This window comes from Pelobates fuscus, chromosome 2, assembly GCF_036172605.1.
Source record: "Pelobates fuscus isolate aPelFus1 chromosome 2, aPelFus1.pri, whole genome shotgun sequence".
Lineage (NCBI taxonomy): Eukaryota > Metazoa > Chordata > Amphibia > Anura > Pelobatidae > Pelobates > Pelobates fuscus.
In genome coordinates this window covers 77267966-77293147 of record NC_086318.1, presented here as the reverse complement: position 1 = coordinate 77293147, position 25182 = coordinate 77267966, and the positions used below count along the sequence as shown (strand labels likewise).

Sequence of the window (25182 nt, the reverse complement as noted above, 5' to 3'; positions counted from 1 at the left end):
ATATTCTTCATCTTCAATAACATAAAACAGTTGCAACTTTTTATTTTATTTTTATAATTATTTCTTTAGCTCTGGAAATGGAAATACAAATTAAATTAATTAAAATCTTTAGATATTTAGTCACTAAACGGGGATTTGTATGTACGACTGACTCCAGCAAAGTTTTTTTTTTTTTTTTAAGCTTGACTGTTTTGATCTAAAATTTTCCAGGGTTATTTACTAAAGTAAGAATTCAAAGTGAATTTCAGATTTTAGGCCAAAGTAGGTCAATTTAAAGCACAGCTGACTTTGAAAGTTTTTCCAATTCTGTAATTTTGGACTTTGAAATTCACTTTGAATTCTTACTTTAGTGTATAACTCCGTAGAAGCAGTTTGGAAACTCATCTCAGAACACTGCTTAGTAAACAGAGACCAGAGTTTGCACCAACCTTCGGTAACCCAGCTGCTCTGGGCTGCAACTGTAGAGTGCTGTAGGACGAGTTACTATTTGTATTGTTTGTACACTTGCTCATTAATTCCAATGTACGCAGACATTCTCAACACTTTCTTATTATTTATTGATTTATTTACCGGTTTAACTCAGGCTAAGTATTATTACAGTGATGTTGTTGATCCTCTCTTGACATGTAAAGCCTGACCTTCATCTGCAGCTTGACCAAACTAAAATCCAGATTGTCCATTCAACTTTGGACAGCAATGATATTGTTTGGATTATATTCCTTAGATTGCACCTTTAACAGTTAAGTGATACAAACTACTTTTATTCACAATTTGCTTCACTGTGTACTGGTAATAAACAGGCCTATTCACTTTCTGATGTTAACATTTTCATTTAATTACCAACTTTACTTGCTTCGTACTTGTGGAATTATGTCTTATATTTAAAATGAATTTAATATTTAATTTCAGGTTCTCTGCGGAAATGTGTGTGGGAAAATGTTCCCGGTGTGTCGGCCTCAGCCTTTTTGTTCTATCTGTACTGTCTCTTCTCCTGAACCTGTCCCTGCTCTTCCCAAACTGCGATGGGTCCTACCTGCAGAAGGGGCTTATCGGTACATACGTTATGGACAGTTTTCATGTTGGATTTTGGTTAGGGGGTGTTTTGGTGAGTTCAAAAATATAATTGTCCTACAAGGAGCAACTAAATCAGATTTCACATAATCTACTGAGGTCTAAATCTAGAAAAATCACCGTAAATACTATTGTATAGTAGTTGGAGAACTATCATGCTCCTCTTTATCGTTCAAGCTTCTGCTCAGTCCGTGTTTTAACCCCTTAAGGATCAAACTTCTGGAATAAAAGGGAATCATGACATGTCACACATGTCATGTGTCCTTAAGGGGTTAAACTAACACAGAAACTAGCTTGAAATTCCCAGATTTTACTATTAACATGACGTAAAGTCATGATTTTATTAATGACACGGAGGCGAGTATTATGCTATCTCTTTCTTACTTTATTCCTCAGCAGCAAAGAAAAATATAACTGAAAGAGAAAATATGTAGAATATGAATATATAACAGATACAACCATATCTGCCTAGTAACAGGGCAGCCAATCAGTCTCTAGGAACAGTCCATAAATCTCTATCCTTGTACTTCCACTTCCTCTTCTTTGCCTTCTGAACCGAAGACCCAAACCGAAACATCCATATAAGTAACGAGTAACTTTCAAACTGGTAATTTCCACATAACGAAATCAAGCTGTAAAAACAAAGAAATATGTGGTAAACTCCAAACTTAGGACCTGAGTGTAACATATCGTATACATAAAACTTGTACACAACGAGCATCCTAGTTAGAATAATATGAATATATGTCACACCCTACAAGAATATGCATTCAATACAAGTAAACCAAGTATACTCACCATGAGGAAGAAGATCATCCCGATTGAACCATAAATGTAAACTTACCCCAGATCCATGGGCAGGTGGGTGGGAATAATACTCGCCTCCGTGTCATTAATAAAATCATGACTTTACGTCATGTTAATAGTAAAATCTGGGAATTTTATTAATGACACGGAGGCTCCTATTATGCTAGTTTAAAGCTGAGCCACAACCAACGAAGAAACATGTTCAATCAGGCGGAAATAAAAATCACGGAACGTAGATTCCTTAGACCAGTCCGCCGCTCTCAAGATATCGTCCAGACGACATCCCATCGTAGAAGCCTTCGATGCCATGGCACCCCTAACCGAATGAGCCGAAAAAATCGAAGTATCAATTCCTGCAGCGGAAAGTAGACCCTTAACCCATCGGGCTAACGTAGTCGAGGAGACTGGTAGAAACGGTGCCTTAAAGGAAATAAATAGTGGAGGCAAGTCCGTTGACCTCAGCTGTCGAGTATGAGCCAAATAGACCTGGAGACAAGCCACAGGACATAAAGTCGGTCTGACGGAGCATCTAGGGTAGTCCACCGACTTGGAAGCCGACTTAGTCCTCCTTGAGATATTGAACGACACACCTTCGGGGGTGAACGAAATCGCGTTCCAATCCAGAGCCCTGACGTCCGATACCCTTTTGCACGAAAGTAAGCACAGAAGCATGACCAGTTTCCATGACAACTGTTTGAGAGTCAGGTCCTCATTACAGGGCCAGGAGTCCAAAAAACCAAGGACAACGTTAACATCCCAAAATGATGAGTATCTAGAGCTTGGAGGCCTAGCGAAACGGATACCCTTCAACAGTCGGCACACAACAGGATGTTGTCCAATCGGAGATCCATCTATCCCTCTGTGTCCGGCTGAAATAGCCGATCTATAAACATTAAGGGTACGATATGCCAAACCCGAATCGAAACGTTCAGTCAGGAAACTGAGCATTGCAGTTAGAGGGGCAGAAAGTGGATCCAGCAATCTTCCCAAGCACCAGCTAGACCACACGCGCCATGCGGACTTGTAAGCCTGTCTGGTACCTGGTGCCCAGGCATTCTCCAAGAGTCGAGCAGTCGCCTGCGAAACGTCCGCGACACACCAGGGTCCCCTGAGATCAGCCAGGCCGTGAGTTGGAGCAAGTTCTGATCCACCAATTCGTGCGAGTTCCCATCCGGGTCTAGAAGCACATCCGGCCTCATTGCGATCATTCGTGGGACGTCTATGGCCATTTCCAGGAGACGGGGAAACCACGGTTGAGATTGCCACAGGGGAACCACCATCACTAGCGTGCAATCCTGTCTGGTCGCGTACGTCAGCGTCCGTGATATCAGATTGAACGGTGGGAACGCAAAGTGGCGCCCTTGCGGCCACGTCTGTAAGAACGCGTCCACCGCAGCGGCTGTTGGGTCCGGCCTCCAACTGAAGTACTGGGGCAGTTGGGAGTTCAGTCTGGACGCGAACAAGTCCAGGTGTAGAGGACCCCATAGCCGATCCATCCTTTGAAAGGTTGAGGATAGTAAATGCCAATCTCCTGAATCTTTCAGGTAACGCGAATTCCAATCCGCCCATTCGTTGTCCAGTCCCGGAATATGTTCGGCCGTAACCGATATAGCGTTGTGGAGGCAAAACTGCCAGAAGTCCCTTGCCAGGTTCGCCAGCTGTTTCGATTTCGTACCACCCAGGTGGTTTATGTACCTGACTGCGGACACATTGTCCATGCGCAGGAGTACGCAGCAATTCCCTCGATTCGGAGATAGGCTCCGAATGGCGAACGAACCTGCCAGAAGTTCCAGGCAATTTATGTGTAAAGTCGACTCGACCTCGGACCATCTTCCACCGGTGGAGACACTGCCACAGCGAGCGCCCCAACCGTGTAGGCTCGCGTCCGACTCTATAACCATGTCCGGCGCGGAGCCGAAGATGGCCCGGCCGCTCCATGCCTCCATGTGGTCCAACCACCATCGTAGCTCGTCTCTGGAGTCGTCGTCCAGGGTCAATACGCTCTCGTACGAGCCCCCGGCCCAAAGATGGGAACCTTTCAAACGTTGTAGGGCCCGGTAGTGTAATGGGCCCGGGAAAATCGCTTGAATTGATGAGGCCAAGAGGCCGATCACTCTCGCCAGTTGTCGGACGGAAAGAGCGGTGGCCCGTAGTGCACGCCGTATCTCCTTCTTCATCGACCGAAGTTTGGTCTCCGGTAGGAACAGAAACTGGGTGACCGAATCGACCTCGAAGCCCAGGAATTCTATCCTCTGTACCGGTCCCACAATGGATTTTTTCCAATTCACGAGGAAGCCCAGGCCTTCCAGGAGGTTCACCGTCCATCCCAAGTGTCTGAGAAGTTGGTCGGGGGACGAGGACATAATCAGTATGTCGTCCAGGTAAATAATCATGCGGACCCCTCGGGCCCTGAGGAAAGCCACCACGGGCTTCATCACCTTCGTGAAACACCATGGAGCCGAAGAGAGACCGAACGGCAGACAGGTAAACCGCCATCGACGACCTTGCCACGTAAAGTGCAATAAGTCCCAGTGCTCTTTTGCCATGGGTATAGTCAAGTAGGCATCTTTGAGGTCCAATTTGACCATTCAATCTCCTTGACGGAGCAGGTCCCGGAGACAGTGGGCACCTTCCATCTTGAAGTGATGGTAACGGAGGAAAAAATTTAGGTGTTTGAGGTTTATCACCGGGCGGACACCTCCGCCTTTCTTGGCGACGAGAAACAAATTGCTCAGAAATCCTGGGTGGTCGTAAGGGATTTCTTGAATGGCCCGTTTGGCAGACAATTCCGCCATCTCCGCGGTAATTAGCTCGGACTGACCGTCCGGCAGTCTCAGTTCCTGTGGGATAAAAGTCTGGACAGGGGGAGACAACAGATCCAGGCGGAAACCCCTGACCGTCTCCAGAACCCATACATCTGTGGCGATCATATTCCACATATCTAGAAATAGCGCTAATCTGCCCCCCACACTTGTCCTGCAAGACATACGTTTTGGGGTACTCACTGTAAGGGCGTCTGTATGAGGGTTGTCCACGACCTCCTCGACTTTGCCAAGGTCTCCCACGTGAGGGGAAGAAGGGCGCTGGCTTATACTCCTGGTAGGCTCGGGGGCGGAGAAGGAACCTCTGTGGGTCCGCAAGGGACCTCGAGCTCCACGGCCGGGCGGACGGCTCCTATACCTCCCGGCCCCATGGAAAACCTTAGGGCCAAAAACCCGCTTCAGGTTAGACTGCGCTTTATCAAGAGCGGTGAAGGTACGCACAAAGGAGCCTAAATCCTTGACAAAGCACTCCCCAAAGAGCATACCTTTGGCCGAGGCACCCGGCTCCTTCACAGCAAGGTTTACTAGCTTTGGCTCAATCTTGAGCAAAATCGCCTTGCGGCGTTCAGCCGACATGGCTGTATTTGCGTTGCCAAGGAGGCAAATCAACCTCTGGACCCACCCAATCGCCTCATCGAGGTCGATGGGTTTCGTTCCAGCTTTAGCTGCCTCCAAAAGCTCATAGAGCTTGGCAGCGGGGCCCAGGGTGTCCAGGATCTTGTCCTGGCAATTGTGCAGTGAAAACTCCAGCCCTTTCCTGGGCTTCCAACCTGTTTTAGCCAGGAATTGGGAGATCTGAGGGTCAACCTCTGGCGTCTTGCACGCCGCATCAGGCAGGAAGGCCTCGGGCACTCGGCCCTCAATTTACTGCGTCCCTCTTTGGAGAGAGGGGTACGCATACGAAGTGCCAGATAACTGGCAATGTGCGCGGGTGGGTCCCATTCCGCCGAGCGAGGATGGCGAAGGTCATCGGGATCGAACAGGGGGTAACCCTGAGGATCACCGATGTCCTGCCCCTCACCCGGAGGAAGTTTCGAAGCGTCAAACTCCGCCTCATCGCCGGAGCCCCCTTCCTCATAGGAGGCGTAATCAGGGGGGTCCGAATCCGACTCTCCAGTCTGATCGGTATCCGATCCATCATCACGGGCACGCGCCCGTTTCCATTTTCTGGCCGATTTTGCCCGGCCAGCGGCTCTCTTGCGTGGAAACGCGCCATCTTGGACGGCCATGGGCACGTCAGTCAGGGCAGGTAACACCTGCGTCACATCTGGAGAGACATGTTTAACCTTGGTTTGAGCCTTGCGACCCGCCTGAGTCTGAACTGCAGGCATGGGAGCAGGCAACATGACAGGGGCCAAAGGCAGTGTTAATGCCTGTTGAATAGTGTGGGAGAGGGACGAGGACACGGTCCCCATGGCCGAAGCCAGAGCCCTCTGCATAGTCGAATCAATAAGGGCCTGGAACTCCTGGGAGGGAGTAAGGCCTAAGTCCCCTGCAGTAGGGGTCTGAGAGGAGTCCATAATGGGGTAACTGGGGCTACCAGAACCCTCACCTCCAGCCTGCATAATGCGCAGAGCAGAATATAAATATATGTACTGCACCTTTAAAAAATAATAATCAGGCACCGAGCAACCGATGCAATACTGAATCAGAGCAGTATTAGGTAGAACACACAAAGCTAACAATAAGGGGTTGATTAACCCACAAGCAAATACCTGCACAGAACAGTTATTAAGGGAGAGAGGTAAGGAAGCCGACCCGCTGAAAAAAGCCGCCCAGCCTCGTGTGATGAGGCAGAAGATGGCCGCCGTGTGCAGAGCGCGCCGCGCTGCCACCAAGCTCCTCCCCCGCCAATGGCCGGGGAGCGCGTGAATCACACGCGGCCGGGAACACCCTCGCACCAGCGGGTGCGAGGAGACAGCGATCGGGTCGGCAAATAGACGCGGCCGCACACGCAGCCGCGAGGGGAGAGGGAAGGGAACCAAAGGAGTGTAAGTCTCCCCTGCTAGCCGTGAACCCTGTCTGGGAGAGTGAAAAGGCAACACAGACAGGGGAAGCGGCGGGAATACGCAGGGGAGGCAAACAGTAATAAAACATCAATAAAAATAGACTAAATAAACGCAAAAATACAGAAAATAGCAAACAATGTAATCAACAATAATAATTAGGCAGTAAAAACAGGGTACATAACCCTAGTAAATAAAATCAAGCACACTATGTAGGAGAGAAAATTAATACTTAGCTGGTCTGAGGACAGCAGCAAAGAAAGAGGGAGTGGAAGTACAAGGATAGAGATTTATGGACTGTTCCTAGAGACTGATTGGCTGCCCTGTTACTAGGCAGATATGGTTGTATCTGTTATATATTCATATTCTACATATTTTCTCTTTCAGTTATATTTTTCTTTGCTGCTGAGGAATAAAGTAAGAAAGAGATAGCATAATAGGAGCCTCCGTGTCATTAATAAAATCCTTTTGTCTTCACCAAACATTTCAACTTCCAAATTTGGGCTCATTTCTATGCTTCTCCCAGTCAGTTACTGACACTGTGGCAGTTATATAGTTACATAGTTGCATAGCTGAAAAGAGACTTGCGTCCATCAAGTTCAGCCTTCCTTACATTTGTTTTTTGCTGTTGATCCAAAAGAAGGCAAAAAAAGACAACCCAGTTTGAAGCACAATTTTGCAACAAGCTAGGAAAAAAATTCCTTCTTGACCCCAGAATGGCAGTCAGATTTATCCTTGGATCAAGCAGTTATTACCCTACATTGAAAGATTATATCCTTGATAGTGATGTCCCGAACGGTTAGCTGGCCAATAGTTCCCGGCGAACATAGCGTGTTCGCGTTCGCCACGGATGGCGAACATATGCGAAGTTCGGTCCGCCCCCTATTCGTCATCATTGAGTAAACTTTGACCCTGTACCTCACAGTCAGCAGACACATTCCAGCAGCAGACCCTCCCTCCCAGACCCTCCCACCTCCTAGACAGCATACAATTTAGATTAATTCTGAAGCTGCATTCATTTATTTTTTATATTTTTTGTATTGTTTTTTTGTTTTTTTTTGTTTATTATACATTATCCTCCATAGCCAGTAACCTGTGTTTATTATACATTATCCCCCATAGCCAGTAACCTGTGTTTATTATACATTATCCCCCCTAGCCAGTAACCTGTGTTTATTATACATTATCCCCCCATAGCCAGTAACCTGTGTTTATTATACATTATCCTCCCATAGCCAGTAACCTGTGTTTATTATACATTATTCCCCCCCATAGCCAGTAACCTGTGTTTATTATACATTATCCCCCCACAACCAGTAACCTGTGTTTATTATACATTATCCCCCACAACCAGTAACCTGTGTTTATTATACATTATCCCCCCATAGCCAGTAACCTGTGCTTATTATACATTATCTCCCCCATAGCCAGTAACCTGTGTTTATTATACATTATCCCCCAACAACCAGTAACCTGTGTTTATTATACATTATCCCCCCACAACCAGTAACCTGTGTTTATTATACATAATCCCCCTATAGCCAGTAACCTGTGTTTATTATACATTATCCCTCCATAGCCAGTAACCTGTGTTTATTATACATTATCCCCCCATAGCCAGTAACCTGTGTTTATTATACATTATCCCTCCCATAGCCAGTAACCTGTGTTTATTATACATTATCCTCCCATAGCCAGTAACCTGTGTTTATTATACATTATCCCTCCCGCATTTCCGGACTTTTTGGGACTTTTGTTGCAGCCGCTTGGTAGATAACTCCCTAATTCCCACGGTATTAGGGAGTTATCTACCAAAAGGCTGAAAGACCTAAATTGGTCTTTCAGACAAATTTACTAATACTAAGTAAAAATTACTTAGTATTAGTAAATTGTGCCCCTACTCGCAATACCGCGAGTAGGGGCATGTCTATTAAACAGTGAGCAGCCTGTGGCTGCTCACTGTTAAAAGAAAAAAAAAAAAAAGGGTCCCCCCTCCCTGAGCGGGTGGGGGCCCTAAAGTAAAAAAAAGGGGGGAGGACCTATTGTCCTCCCCACCGGCCCCCACCCCTGAGCGGCGGTGGGGGCCCTAAATAAAAATTTAGGGGGGACCTAATGTCCTCCCCCCTGGCCCCCACCCCTGAGCAGTGGGTGGGGGCCCTTAACAAGAATAAGGGGGGACACACCTAATGTCCTCCCCCTGGCCCCCACCCCTGAGCGACGGGTGGGGGCCCTAAATACAAATGGGGGGGACCTAATGTCCCCCCCCTGGCCCCCACCCCTGAGCGGTGGGTGGGGGCCCTAAACAAGAATAAGGGGGGACCTAATGTCCTCCCCCCTGGCCCCCACCCCTGAGCGGCGGTGGGGGCCCTAAATAAAAATTTAGGGGGGACCTAATGTCCTCCCCCCTGGCCCCCACCCCTGAGCGGTGGGTGGGGGCCCTTAACAAGAATAAGGGGGGACACACCTAATGTCCTCCCCCCTGGCCCCCACCCCTGAGCGACGGGTGGGGGCCCTAAATACAAATGGGGGGGGGACCTAATGTCCCCCCCCCTGGCCCCCACCCCTGAGCGACGGGTGGGGGCCCTAAATACAAATGGGGGGGACCTAATGTCCCCCCCTGGCCCCCACCCCTGAGCGGTGGGTGGGGGCCCTAAACAAGAATAAGGGGGGACCTAATGTCCTCCCCCCTGGCCCCCACCCCTGAGCGGCGGTGGGGGCCCTAAATAAAAATTTAGGGGGGACCTAATGTCCTCCCCCCTGGCCCCCACCCCTGAGCGGTGGGTGGGGGCCCTTAACAAGAATAAGGGGGGACACACCTAATGTCCTCCCCCCTGGCCCCCACCCCTGAGCGACGGGTGGGGGCCCTAAATACAAATGGGGGGGGACCTAATGTCCCCCCCCTGGCCCCCACCCCTGAGCGGTGGGTGGGGGCCCTAAACAAGAATAAGGGGGGGACCTAATGTCCTCCCCCCTGGCCCCCACCCCTGAGCGGTGGGTGGGGGCCTAAACAAGAATAAGGGGAGGGACCTAATGTCCTCCCCCCTGGCCCCCACTCCTGAGCGGTGGGTGGGGGCACTAAAAAAAAATAAGGGGGGGGGACCTAATGTCCTCCCCCCTGGCCCCCACCCCTGAGCGGCGGGTGGGGGCCCTAAATACAAATGGGGGACCTATTGTTCTCCCCCTGGCCCCCACCCCTGAGCGGTGGGTGGGGGCCCTAAACAAGAATAAGGGGGGGGGGACCTAATGTCCTCCCCCCTGGCCCCCACCCCTGACCGGTGGGTGGGGGCCCTAAATGAAAATTTAACCCCCCTCCCCCGCAGGAGACTAGGGGTCCCGAAACCCCTAGTCACCCCCTCCCCCCAGAAAATAAACTCCTACCTACCCCCCTCACCCTAAAAATTATGAGGGGGGACCATTTAACTAAGTACCTTTAAAAATAAAAATACACTTACCATTCGATGTTTTCTTTCTTCTAAAATCTTCTTTTTTCAGCCCCCAAAAAGGCCAAATAAAAATCCATAATAACCGACGCAATAAAAAAAAAAAAACGAGCGCAAAAAAAAATTATCCATCTTCACCCGGCGAGGGCTCCGTGCAGACTGAGCTTGCCCCACCCTGCAATTATGCTCAGAGCACTCTGATTGGTGGGTTTAAGCCATCCAATCAGAATGCTCTGACAGGTAAATGAAGAGATTGACAGGTAAGTCTCTACATTTACCTGTCACAGCACTCTGATTGGTTGGTTTGAAATCCACCAATCAGAGTGCTCTGTGTCATTTTACACAGCGTGGGAAAGTTCTTTGGAATTTTCTTACGCTGTGTAATTTGACTCATAACTCTCTGATTGGTTACTTAATCCACCAATCAGAGTGTTATGAGTCAAATTACACAGCGTTGGAAAATTCCACAGAACTTTCCCACGCTGTGTAAAATGGTTAAATATGTATTTAGGGCCCCCACCCGCCGCTCAGGGGTGGGGGCCGGTGGGGAGGACAATAGGTCCTCCCCCCTTTTTTTACTTTAGGGACCCCACCCGCCGCTCAGGGGTGGGGGCCGGTGGGGAGGACAATAGGTCCTCCCCCCTTTTTTTTACTTTAGGGCCCCCACCCGCTCAGGGAGGGGGACCCTTTTTTATTTTTTATTTATTTTTTAACAGTGAGCAGCCACAGACTGCTCACTGTTTAATAGACATGCCCCTACTCGCGGAATAGCGAGTAGGGGCATAATTTACTAATACTAAGTAATTTTTACTTAGTATTAGTACATTTGCCTGAAAGACCAATTTAGGTCTTTCAGTCTTTTAGTAGATAGCTCCCTAATACCGTGGGAATTAGGGAGTTATCTACTTATTAATTCCTGTCATTACACTGACTGGCTTAGTAACTTACATTTTATATGAATGTGTGTTACTTGATTGTTGTAAATGTTGCAAATGCTTACAGCTGAATCCTGTCTATGTTTGTATACTTTTTATTTGAAATTGTATACAGTGTAACATTCTTCTTCTTTCAATGGGTAAGTATATTCGTACTTAGGCAATACTGTGCTTCGGAACTTCGGCACTTTGACACCTCGGAACTTCGGCAACTTCGGAGCCTCGGCACTTCAGCAATTCGGCACTTCAGCACTTCGGCAATTCAACTATTCGGACATTCGGGAGCACCCGAATGTCCGAATTATCTGAAATTCGGCCGAATTTTAATTCGGACCGAAACAAATTGCACATGTCTAGTATATAGTGATCATGATTTTTAGCGATATCCAATATTTTTAAGGTGGTCCCAGTGCCACCACTCATATCTGGTGTCACAATAGCTTGCATTTAAAAAAACCAAAAAACATTTTTGACTGTAATATAATAGCACTCAGTTTCCTTCACACGTGTGCGTTTCAGGGCCTGCCTGGGCACAGCATCACACCAGTGCAACTTATATCTGGCGTAACAGTAGTGTACATTAAAAAAACAACTAGAAATTTGACTGTGAAATAATAGCAGTCAGTTTCCTTCACACGTGTGCGTTTCAGGGCCTGCCAGGGCACAGTGTCACACCAGTGCAACTCATATCTGGTGTAACAGTAGTGTACATTTAAAAAAAAATACAGGGGGCTTGTTGTCACCTTTCGGGGACCCTTGGTGTTGTACGTGGCTGGGTGGAGGAAGAGAGCTTTTATGACATCAGTGAGGACAAGGAATGGCACATGGCTAGCTTGGTATCCAACCTTGTGCAAATGGGGAGTTTGCGGTTGTGCAAATGGACTGTTTGCGGTTGTTTGCGGTGCATTAAACGGGGAGTTTGGTCTGTCACTGTGAAGCGGGCGTAACCCTTACACTACCTGATCGATACAACATCATACCTGATGTTCTAAAGCACGTTATTCCAAACAATTTAGGAATGTTAGGTGATTTATGCCCTTCATGGATTAGAAACCAGACTCTGCATCAACTATGTAATTTTCCATGGGAGTTTTGCCATGGATCCCCCTCCGGCATGCCACATTCTAGGTGTTAATCCCATTAAAACAACTTTTGCATCACTATTGTGGCCAGAATGAGTCCCTTTGGGTTTTAAAATTCGCCTGCCTATTGATGTCTATGGCGGTTCGCCGGGTTTGCCTGTTCGCGAACATTTGCGGAAGTTCGCGTTCGCTGTTCGCGAACGGAAAATGTCATGTTCGCGACATCACTAATCCTTGAATATTCTGTTTTTGCAAGTATGCATCCAGTAGCTGTTTGAACATCTGTATGGACTCTAATAAAACCACCTCTTCAGGCAGAGAATTCCACATCCTGATTGTTCTTACAGTAAAAAAAACTTTCCTTTGCCTTAGACAAAATCTTCTTTCTTCCAGTCTAAACGCATGGCCTTGTGTCCTATGTAAAGTCCGGTTTGTGAATAGATTTCCACACAATGGTTTGTATTGGCCCTGAATATATTTTGTATAATGTTATCATATCCCCTCTCAGGCAACGTTTTTCTAAACTAAATAGGTTTAAATAGGTTTAAACTGTTAACCAGTTGTTAAAATGGCCATCAGGAAATAATAGTATTTAGTAATTGCCTTAACTTTTAACATCTCTCTTGTAGACTAATTGAAGACGATAATTGATAAGTAGCTTCTGTCTTCCCTGCCAGACGGTATAATTTACTACCAAGTCAGATTCAGTTGCCAATTCATTTAACTTTACACCTGCTTCAGCTTGATGTTATGTGACAAAGAAGATGACACAGTTTATAGGAAAATAACACGGTTATTTAAGATACAAACACAGTTCAGCATTAGAGTCTATCCATAATCATGGTGTATTTTAGTTTTCCATAGTTGTGACAATTTATAGTTCTACATTGCATGTACCAGTCTGCTTTCTTTGACTGCACACAAATTTTACATTTCAGAATTAGCAATAAGTAAGAATACGTAATAAATTAGAAGTAATACACACATTAGTATAAGTAATAAGTGTTAAATGTGCTCCCAGTTTTGTGCTAAGCATGCTTATGTTTGACTTATTATTGTATTTGTAGGTTCTCCTGACTGGAATACAAACTTTGCTATCTGGTTATAAAGTAAGATATTTGCCTTTTTGTGGACCTCGTTGTAGTGTAAGTAACAGACACTTTTCTGGAATTATATATTTCCCTGTTTATACAAAAAAATGTAAAATCCTGTAGTAAATATACCTTTTGAATGATATCCACTTTATTCCTGGAAATCATACCTCAGAGCCACTCGAGTTTGTACAAGAACTGTACTCTGTCATTGGGGAGGATGTATTCTAAGTTCCATTATAACAATGTGATATGTTTTTGGACGTTCTACGAATGCATTGTTTTTATTTTTTTATTTTACTGTATAGAGAAGTATTTAAAAGGTGTGAACAAAAATGCTGTAGGTTTTTCATAGCCTTTAAGCCTATTGACCTATATGAAATTTCATTAAAAACAAACAATTCAGAGAACTAACGTAGTGGCCTTTGGAGACTGAGTCAGCGTAGGACTCGGAGGATATATGGAGTGAAGTGGTATCATATCCGTTTGTCTAATTGGGGTCAAAGGTTAAAAATAGTCTTACTCTACTTTTAGCATCTAGTAACATTTGTATTTGGTTGTTTCCAAATGGAGCTTGCCATTTATATAGTAAAGTACATATACACACATACACAACATACCACGCAAAACCTGCAAATAAGCAGAAACAGAACTGTTACACTTATTTTTTATTTCCTTGTTCAGAAGTCCATTAGCACTAGAACTATACTGACATATGAACAAGACATTCTATAAATAGCTTGTCAGTTAGAACCATGGATTGGCTGGAAAGCTATATATAAAACAGTAAGTCACGGCTAAGGAAATCAAAATCAAAAATTGGTTGGAAAAACTGAGAAGCAAGAGAGGCTGTTCTGCTTGTTTGTATTTGTATTCTGTAAAATATACCACCAAAAATTAACCACAACCACTCAGTCTTTACATTTGCTGTGTGTCAGGTAGTTATTTTTTTTCCGTTGTTATTGAAAGATTATACTAGGCTGCAATATCTTTTGGAAGCACACACTGAAGGGCAGTCACCAATATATAACTTTCTTCTCTTCATGCCTTAGCCCCCTCACTACTGAGTAACTTTTGATTGAAAACATTTCAGTAACATTTATCTGAATCAATAATGCCTTTATATGATGGTGGATCCCCAGACGATACGCGGTCTTCAAAAACAGATTTCAGATTATATCTGGCAGGATAGGCGACCCAGAGTTTCATTGGAAATTCTACAGAGAGACTGCAGGGAGGGGGGAGTTTCCTTTCCGGACGTTCAAAAATTATATATGATTAACATGACAGTTTATCTAGTTATGTGTGATAATTTTACAACCTCAAGACCAACTTGGCTAGATATCGAAAAAAGCTGATCTTGGTAATATCGAACCTTATTTGATGCGATAGTGAGCTTGTGAAAAGCATAAAATCTAATAATCCGACGAATAATACAATGATATATGAAGTAAAGCATTTAAAAAAATAATAGGGTACCAAATATATATCAAGAAGTGCCCCACTAGTATGTTTAAAATATTATATAAAAGATATAAATATTCAAGAATGGGTAAAGTGTGGAATTATACATTTTGAGGAGTTTTTAGAGGGAAATCAAATCTTACCTTTTCCAACGCTACAGCTTAAATTTAATCTCCCTTCTAAAGAATTATTTAATTACTTAAGAATAAAATCCTTTATCTTAAGCAAAGAACTTTTGGAAAATAGCCCAATTGATCAATTTATGGAATCTCATTATAGAAAAAAAATTGCTTCCCAATTTAATAGATTTATGAAAAATCAAAAGCAAATAGATAAAGCGTCAGCATTGATTAAATGGGAGCAAGATTTTCAATTCTCTTTTTCACTCAAAGAGTGGTTATCGGGCCTACACTTAGTGGAAAGGCATATACATGGAGTAAATATACGGAAAGTGTACTTTAAACTTGTTTATCGATGGAACCTAGTGCCCACCCGTCTTCATAAATTTCAACCTACACTTTTTCCAGATTGCTGGAGATGTAGTAGGGCAGTAGGCTCTTTTTCTCACATATGGTGGGATTGTGATGAGCTGAATCCCATGAAATTAATTCTATATGAGCTAGTAAGTTTTATTCTTGGGGTACAAACAGATATAACTCCCCAACTCTTTTTGTTTCATTTAGAAATGCCAAGGGTTAATACAAATTGCAAAATCCTCTTCATATTTTTACGGCAATTAAAATATTTATGGCCAGGAACTGGAGAAATATAGGCCCATTAAATTGTCACGATATTCGCTCACAAGTGGATTTCCAATACAGGATGGAAGCAGGCATAGCATTAGACAGAGTATCCAAAGAGAAATATGACAAAATTTGGGCCCCTTGGGTTAGTTATTAAAGATGAAATGAGTAAATCCCATAGAAACATAGAAACATAGAATGTGACGGCAGATAAGAACCATTCGGCCCATCTAGTCTGCCCAGTTTTCTAAATACTTTCATTAGTCCCTGGCCTTATCTTATAGTTAGGATAGCCTTATGTCTATCCCACGCATGCTTAAACTCCTTTACTGTGTTAACCTCTACCACTTCAGCTGGAAGGCTATTCCATGCATCCACTACCCTCTCAGTAAAGTAATACTTCCTGATATTATTTTTAAACCTTTATCCCTCTAATTTAAGACTATGTCCTCTTGTTGTGGTAGTTTTTCTTCTTTTAAATATAGTCTCCTCCTTTACTGTGTTGATTCCCTTTATGTATTTAAATGTTTCTATCATATCCCCCCTGTCTCGTCTTTCCTCCATGCTATACATGTTAAGATCCTTTAACCTTTCCTGGTAAGTTTTATCCTGCAATCCATGAACCAGTTTAGTAGCCCTTCTTTGAACTCTCTCTAAGGTATCAATATCCTTCTGAAGATAGGGTCTCCAGTACTGTGTACAGTACTCCAAGTGAGGTCTCACCAGTGTTCTGTACAATGGCATGAGCACTTCCCTCTTTCTACTGCTAATACCTCTCCCTATACAACCAAGCATTCTGCTAGCATTTCCTGCTGCTCTATTACATTGTCTGCCTACCTTTAAGTCATCAGAAATAATCACCCCTAAATCCCTTTCCTCAGATGTTGAGGTTAGGACTCTATCAAATATTCTGTACTCTGCCCTTGGGTTTTTACGTCCAAGATACATTATCTTGCACTTATCCACATTAAATGTCAGTTGCCACAACTCTGACCATTTTTTAGTTTACCTAAATCATTTTCCATTTGGCTTATCCCTCCTGGAACATCAACCCTGTTACATATCTTAGTATCATCCGCAAAAAGACACACCTTACCATCAAGACCTTCTGCAATATCACTAATAAAAATATTAAAGAGAATGGGTCCAAGTACAGATCCCTGAGGTACCCCACTGGTGACAAGCCCAAGCTTCGAATATACTCCATTGACTACAACCCTCTGTTGCCTGTCACTCAGCCACTGCCTTACCCATTCAACAATATTGGAATCCAAACTCAAAGATTGTAGTTTGTTGATAAGCCTTCTATGTGCAACAGTGTCAAAAGCCTTACTGAAATCGAGGTAAGCAATGTCTACTGCACCACCCTGATCTATAATTTTAGTTACCCAATCAAAAAAATCAATAAGAATAGTTTGGCATGATCTGCCTGAAGTAAACCCATGTTGTCTCTGATCTTGAAATCCATGTGTTTTTAGATGTTCAACAATCCTATCCTTTAACATGGTTTCCATCACTTTCCCCACTACTGAAGTTAGGCTTACTGGCCTATAGTTGCCCGACTCCTCCCTATTACCTTTCTTGTGAATGGGCACAACATTTGCTAACTTCCAATCTTCTGGGACTACTCCTGTTATCAATGATTGGTTAAATAAATCTGTTAATGGTTTTGCTAGTACACCACTAAGCTCTTTTAATAGCTTTGGGTGTATTCCATCAGGTCCCATTGACTTATTTGTCTTTACTTTTGACAGTTGAAATAGAACCTCTTCCTCTGTAAACTCACGTGTAATAAATGACTCATTTATCCTTTTTCTTAACTGAGGTCCCTTTCCTTCATTTTCATCTGTAAATACCGAACAAAAATATTCATTGAGGCAGTCAGCTAGACCTTTATCCTCATCTACATACCTTCCTTCTTTTGTTTTTAATCTAACTAATCCTTGTTTTACTTTTCTTTTCTCATTTATGTATCTAAAAAAGGTTTTGTCCCCCTTTTTTACTGACTGTGCTATTTTCTCTTCTGTGTGTGATTTGGAAGCTCTTATAACTTGCTTAGCCTCTTTCTGCCTAATCTTATAGGTCATTCTGTCTTCCTCACTCTGGTTTTTTTTATAATTACTAAATGCTAACTTTTTGTTTTTTACTATTTTGGCTACATCTGTGGAGTACCACAGTGGTTTCTTGAATTTGTTGCTTTTACTGACAAGCCTAATGCAATTTTCTGTTGCCTTCAGTAGTGCAACTTTTAAATAATCCCATTTCCTTTGGACTCCATTTAAATTGCTCCAGTCTGATAATGACTCCTTTACACATATTCTAATTTTGGAAAAGTCTGTTTTTCTAAAGTCTAAAACTTTTGTGTTTGTGTGGTGTGACTCGGTCACTGTTCTTATATTAAACCACACTGACTGATGATCACTGGATCCTAAACTTTCACCTACAGTAATATCTGATACCAAATCTCCATTTGTTAACACTAAATCTAGTATGGCCTCTTTACGAGTTGGCTCCTCAACGACTTATTTTAGAGACAATCCCAGTAGGGAGTTTAGAATATGTGTGCTCCTGGCACAAGTAGCTATTTTTGTTTTCCAATTTACATCAGGAAGATTAAAGTCACCCATGATGATAACTTCCCCCTTCATTGTCATTTTAGTTATTTCTTCAACTAGTAGATTATCTAACTCTTCAATTTGTCCTGGGGGCCTATAAATCACACCTACACGAGTTACTGTGTGATTACCAAATTCTAACGTAACCCAAACTGACTCTATGTTCGCCTCACTAACCTTTATTAGGCTAGATTTTATGCTATTCTTTACATACAGGGCCACCCCTCCCCCTTTCTTGCCTTCCCTGTCTTTTCTATATAAAGAGTACCCTGGTATTGCTATGTCCCAGTCATTTTTCTCATTGTACCATGTCTCAGTAACAGCGACTAAATCTACACTATCAGTTGCCATTATTGCCACAAGTTCATGGATCTTATTCCCTAAACTGCGAGCATTTGTAGACATGACTCTAAGCTTATCATTTTTTAACACACTTGCTACAGGCACCTTCTGTCCTTGTTTTGGGGGACAATTGGATTGATGTTTTATCACCCTTTTGCCCCCCCTCCTAGTTTAAATACATCCTAGCAAAACCTCTGAACTGCTCACTGAGAACATTTGTTCCCTTTTGAGAAAGATGCAAACCATCTTTTTTGTACAGTTTATTCCAAACAGAGCTACCATGAGCAATAAAGCCAAATCCTTGCTCCCGACACCATTCACCAAGCCACAAGTTAAAGTCCCTAATACGCATCCGCCTGTCATTCTGAGTGTTATGCACAGGCAGAACTTCAGAGAATGACAATGTGGAAGCAACCTGCCGTATATCATTGGCAAAAACACTAAAAACTTCCTTAACCTCTGAAACCTCATTGCAAGCCAAGTCATTTGTCCCTAAATGGACAAGTACATCCAATTCCCCTTCCTGCTTTGCTTGCTTAACAATATTACAGATACGTCTCCTGTCTCTGTGAGCAGTAGCTCCGGGAAGACACCTCACAAGACCACCATTGTCCATCTCCACACCTCTTATGATGGAATCCCCCACCAACAACTGCTTTCTATTAGGCCTCACCATAGTCTTCAAGCCTCTCTGCACAACACCACTAGCCTCAGTGCCTCTCTGCACAACACCACTAGCCTCAATGCCTCTCTTCACAACACCACTAGCCTCAATGCCTCTCTTCACAACACCACTAGCCTCAGTGCCTCTCTTCACAACACCACTAGCCTCAGTGCCTCTCTGCACAACACCACTAGCCTCAGTGCCTCTCTGCACAACACCACTAGACTCAGTGCCTCTCTGCACAACACCACTAGCCTCAGTGCCTCTCTGCACAACACCACTAGCCTCAGTGCCTCTCTGCACAACACCACTAGCCTCAGTGCCTCTCTGCACAACACCACTAGCCTCAGTGCCTCTCTGCACAACACCACTAGCCTCAGTGCCTCTCTGCACAACACCACTAGCCTCAGTGCCTCTCTGCACAACACCACTAGCCTCAGTGCCTCTCTGCACAACACCACTAGCCTCAGTGCCTCTCTGCACAACACCACTAGCCTCAGTGCCTCTCTGCACAACACCACTAGCCTCAGTGCCTCTCTGCACAACACCACTAGCCTCAGTGCCTCTCTGCACAACACCACTAGCCTCAGTGCCTCTCTCCACGACACCACTACACTCTGAAAGTGCAGAAACTGAATTATATAGAGCAACAGACTGTGCAATATGCCTTTTATCCACAACTCCAAGTCTACCAGATCCTACAGTAATCCATCTGCCATTCCTACTATGTCTCTGCGGCAGTGGCTTTGCAGCAGTTCCAGCCTGAGTTTGTTTACCAGATAATTTACAAATCTCAGACTTCAAAAATACAATCTCCTGCCGCAAAATAGAGAACTGTCTACAGATTAGACAACAACCAAACCTCCAAAAAGTGGAACGTGAAACAAATGCAAAGCAACTATTACACTGAACTAAGTCTGCCATTCCAATGAGGTGAATAATTTAAATCAAACAAACCTTAACTTTTTATTTATCCTCCTGAATACCTCGGATTACCTCCAGGTTATCTCCAGAATATCTCCAACCACACACACACTTAGAAGCAACACTCTCCAGAATATCTCCAACCACACACACACTTAGAAGCAACACTCTCCAGAATATCTCCAACCACACACACACTTAGAAGCAACACTTAGATGAAGCAACCAAGCTCTATTAGCCAAGCTAATGACAACTACCCTTATATACTCCTAAAATCACCTCCCACTAGGAATGTTTAACACCTGGGTAGGCTTCTGCTTATTAGCAAACAATAGCTAATTTAAATAGTAATCAATAGCAAGTAGCTACCTAATCCAATCAAATGCCTTATAATTACCAACAGGAAATCAAACCTTGTGCAGTCAGTAACCTTTTCCTACAGATGAATCTTACCTGTAACAGTAAAAAAGAACTCTTAGCACAACTCTTAGACAGTTGAAGCTTCTGTAAAACTCTCCAGAATATCTCCAACCACACACACACTTAGAAGCAACACTTAGATGAAGCAACCAAGCTCTATACCCCATCAAATCCCCAATTTCACCTTCTTTCAGTCAGGCAAGTTAGTGTTTCTTTGTATTAGTATGAATGAAGTTAATTTGTTTAGCTTTTTTTTTTACATGAATATATTTATTGTAAAAAAAAAAAAAACGAAAAGAAAATAGCGAAGAAGAAAAAGAGAAAATAAAATTTGGTCTTATATATTATATATGACATGTTTAATCTTGTAAACATAGCAATATATTATAGTAATTTATTCTGAAAATATGTTATATGGTGAATTTTAAGTGAAAAATAAAGATATATAAATAAAAGTAAATAAAAAAAAATATTTGGAAAATGAAAAGCTTTAAACAGAATACTGTATCCTTCATCTGACAATATTTCACACAGGGTCTAAAATGTTGGTATGCAAGTAAAAATACAGTTGGTGCGACAAAAATGGATAAATAAAAAATGGCCAAATACCTTGCTTGTGAAAGTATTGCTAGTAGTACAGTTTGCTATAAATGGCAGAATGTAAAAAACAATGTCTGCCTTTGAGAATAAAGACCACATACAGCAAATATAGTTGAACCGTATATTCCCAAAATAAAATTATTCAAAATTGCTATTGAAATCGTTATCAAACTCTGGACTGCTAATATGATGCTAACAGTAAAATGGCAGGGTCCATTCACTCCTCACAGTTCCCGATTATAGGAATAATATGACCCATTGACACTTCCTGTAGTGTGTGGAAAGAGAGGGTGAGCTGACATTTTTAGCAAGCTTGCAAGCATTAAATCAGAGACCTTCCAAGAGAGTACTCTTGGAAGAGAAATACTGTCCTCTACAGATTGCAGGGCCGGATTAACATAGGAGCGGGTGAAGCTCCGGCTGCGGGCCCATCCTGCTGTGAAAACCAATTTATGTGGCAATATGTAAAAGAGATTGTGAGAGAGAATGGTGGAAAAGTAAGATCAGATTAAAAGAAACTTTAAATACAGACTGATGAAAATAAAGATGGTAAAAATAAAATGGTATCAAAGGGAAGTAGATAATGACATTTTCTAATTATTGCATTACACTTAGAAATCAATCACACTTATATGTAAATACAACTGGCATATATTACACCAACATATACATACAGCAGACACATTAAATACACTGATATGCCCCACACGATATACATAAACATAGATTTTATAAATCACACACCTTATATAGGCATTACATATGTATATGTATCAGACACATGGAGAATCATTCACACTCATGCTTTTATGCACACTACATACATATAGGGTGTGAATTACAGAGTTACACACTTACCACCCAATTGTAGTGAATTGAAATCCGCACTACAATTAAATTGGATAATTTTTCCAAATCAGCTATTGTTGCCTTAATTTTGACATTTACTTTTCAGTTCACTACATTCCATAGTATAATTATTATTTTATTATTTATATAGCGCCATCAGATTCCATAGCGCTGTATAATAGGAGGAAGGGTGAATAAATGTGACTCTACAAAGTGTAGCAAAACAACCATGTATGTATAATGTGCAGATAGTTTTACGTAGGACTGATATATCCAGTGTATTTCATGTGAATGAGATTATGGGTTTATATATCCTCACAATTGATCATTTATATGGGTACTTGGGTGTAGTTTTTGATATGTTTGCAACATCCAGTTAAAGAAACAACCCAAGAGCCAAAACTTTCAGTAGTGGTTATGGTCCTCGGAGTACTCCTTTAATATACTCATCAAAACATTTAGCTCCTTAATTGTGTCCTGACTAACTGGTAATCATTCCGAGAGTATATGAGGGTGAGTTAGACTTTATAGACTAAATTTCATGCTGCAAAATGCATGAACGTAAAAACAAATTGTAGTCGATACTGGTAGTGAAGTGGTTAAAGTCCACTTTTTGTTTTTTACGTACTTCAACATTAGCAAATCTTGTTGTTTAACCCCTTAAGGACACATGACATGTGTGACATGTCATGATTCCCTTTTATTGCAGAAGTTTGGTCCTTAAGGGGTTAATATGCAATAAATGTATCATTATTTTTTCAAATGAATGAATTGAATGTAGCGGACACATTTTGTTGTAATATGTCTAACATTGACAACATTATTCCTTTTTCACCAGATGCTGTTTTCCCTTGTTCTTTGTACCTTGGCCACCATTGGAGCTCTTACTAGTCTGCTGTATGTTATAACTGCATTGAATAATGGTCCGTATTGCTTGTACAGACCGAGCGAGGAAGCTGAAGAAGAGTGGGGATATCCTTTGGCAAATAAAACCATACCGTGTTCTGCTGCTCTACCAACAAACACTTCCTAGTAAGTTCCCTTGTCCATATTTATTGGTAAAACAAGTTACTTTTGCGATTCTTGGATTTTTACTGTTTATTTAGATGTTGTAAAAAAGGAATAATAGGGTTGAAACATGCCTTTTGAAACATTTATGATCTTCTTGGACTACAGTGAATATTAGAAAATCAGAATGTTAGTTCTGGGACTCATGGAGTCAGATACCTATATGGAGATGCGATCAGCAATAGAACAATGTACAGTATTATCACACTTAGAGCTGTATTCCTAACACTATATTCCCCCACCTCCAATGTAAAGGGTTACATAACCCTTAATTCACTTACCTGATTCCAGTGCTGATGTCCCTCGGAGCTGGGTCAGGCTCCTACTCTACCGAAATCCCCCTGACAGTAATCTAATGTGCATGTGGGGCAAGCACTGCGAATGCATTGGGCAGTCCCCATAGGAATGTATTGACTCAATTCTTTCCCATGTGGGGTTTTAAACACTCTAGGCATCCTCATGCAAAACATGAGGATGGCCAACATTGTTTAACTGCGTGAAACTCCATGAAACTGCAGAAAGAGCCTCTAGTGGCTGTCTGGTAGAAAACTTCAATGCTTTACATTCAAGAACTAAGGGGACAGGGACACTGCACCCAGACTACTTCAATGAGATCAAGTGGTCTGGGTGCCTCTAGTGTCCTATTAAAGGGATACTCCAAACACTCTAACCACTATAGTTATGAGCAGTTGGCTCACAGCCACTACAGCGTGCTGTTGTGGTTTTGGTGCTTGGAGTAATCCATTAAGTTAAAATAATTGACTAGTCACTGTTATTGCAGTATGAAGTGTATTAGGGCACTGAATACGGAACAGGTTAGCCCTTTCCCTGGTGTGTCCAAGGGAATTCATAGAATATACAAGTATATATATATATATATATATTTATATATTTCATAGCTGGGAAATTGTATAACTGGAGTGGCTAGCCAAGAGATGGCCTGAAGTCTAAGAAAATAATGCTAATAACTCTATATTGGGTGTATTAAGATCTGCAAGAAAATCTATGATTGTTGTATCTATTACTTCATTTGATCTTCTACACAGTGCTGATTTGTATATCTTTGGCATTCCGTTTGTGCACCCTGTTTGCATCGAACCACCAAATATCGTACCCTGGACTGCCAGCTTTTTAACATGCTTATTTTTCATAAACTTTATGGAGACTGTTCTTTGCACCTCTCAGTTGATAAATGCAGGTTTTGGAATATGCTGTGGACTTTGTGACCCCAAAAAGGTTAGTTGACTCCTTGATATATTTTAAGAATATTTAAAGATCACAGTGACCACGCTTGTATCTTCCTTTCGCTCCCTGGTACTTTTGGTTATCTAGGAAGTGGTCTTTTACCAGCATTAAATATATGCCTCTGATCATAGCTGGGGTAATATTCAACAGGCAAGGTTCCTATTTAATCATTCTGTAATAAGCATTTTTCCCTACAGTTATCTTCCTCCAGAATGTCAGTTTCCACACCATCAGTGTACCAATCATACCTTCCATAAACTCCCATCCACAAATTTAAATACTCGTGCCAAATACTCAATTAAAAATAAATAAATATATATATGGTTTATTTCTTTAAACTATCAAGAGTCCCATTCCTACTCCTTCTTTATCTTCTTTTTCAGAATATATTCCAAAAGTGTTCTCAACCTTATATAAGTTTTACATAGTCCACTAATCTTTTAATCTGGTCTACATCCCTTAATCCTACACCTTATACTTGCAGTATCAGCCACCCTTTCATCTTTCAAACTTCTTCTATGCAACCACCTCTTTCTTCTCGCAATGCTTATAGTTCTGTTTCCTCCTCGCAGGTTCTCCAGTTCTACTGTGCATCCCTCCTTTCTTGGCCAGCTATTATGAGTGTATATAATGGTGTGCATGCTATCCTTCTATGTTAACTTGTGTTTGCCACAATGTCATTTATAGTCATATGTAGGGCAATGGTTGGCCATGGCTGATCTAGAAAGGTTCCTTTAGGATCACCAGTGGTTAATTTTTTAATCAATATGCCTATTGTAATAGAAGTGGGTAACCCCTTAATCAAGATAGGTGTGAAAACCATCAATATATAGGTTTTCTAATCCATCTTCTAAATGTCTAGTTGTTTGCTGCAACCTAGTTAAATAGGCCAATCGAGCTTCTGCTTATTGGCAACCAAAGTGATCATACTTTCACGGTTTAAGGATTACTATACTAAAGGGTAAACAAAATGAAAATCAGTGCTTTCGTTTAT

The 25182-nt window shown here is 42.5% G+C and overlaps 1 protein-coding gene across 1 annotated transcript; it reads left to right on the top strand.

Annotated features, from left to right (window-relative positions):
• The first annotated feature begins 922 nt into the window (after window positions 1–922).
• On the top strand, window positions 923–24445 carry LOC134586162 (transmembrane 4 L6 family member 5-like). The gene is made up of 5 exons (XM_063441666.1): window positions 923–1105; window positions 13231–13272; window positions 22714–22907; window positions 23990–24179; window positions 24386–24445. Exons 1-5 carry the CDS (start codon window positions 923–925, stop codon window positions 24443–24445), a joined length of 669 nt encoding a protein of 222 aa, XP_063297736.1.
• The last annotated feature ends 737 nt before the right edge of the window (window positions 24446–25182 follow it).

Excerpts from the sequence above, each read along its gene's own strand:
- LOC134586162 (XM_063441666.1), top strand. The coding sequence starts at position 923 with ATGTGTGTGGGAAAATGTTCCCGGTGTGTCGGCCTCAGCCTTTTTGTT. Across the intron at positions 13,273-22,713 it reads CTTTGCTATCTGGTTATAAA|ATGCTGTTTTCCCTTGTTCT; the intron begins GTAAGATATTTG and ends CTTTTTCACCAG. Across the intron at positions 24,180-24,385 it reads GACTTTGTGACCCCAAAAAG|TTATCTTCCTCCAGAATGTC; the intron begins GTTAGTTGACTC and ends TTTTCCCTACAG.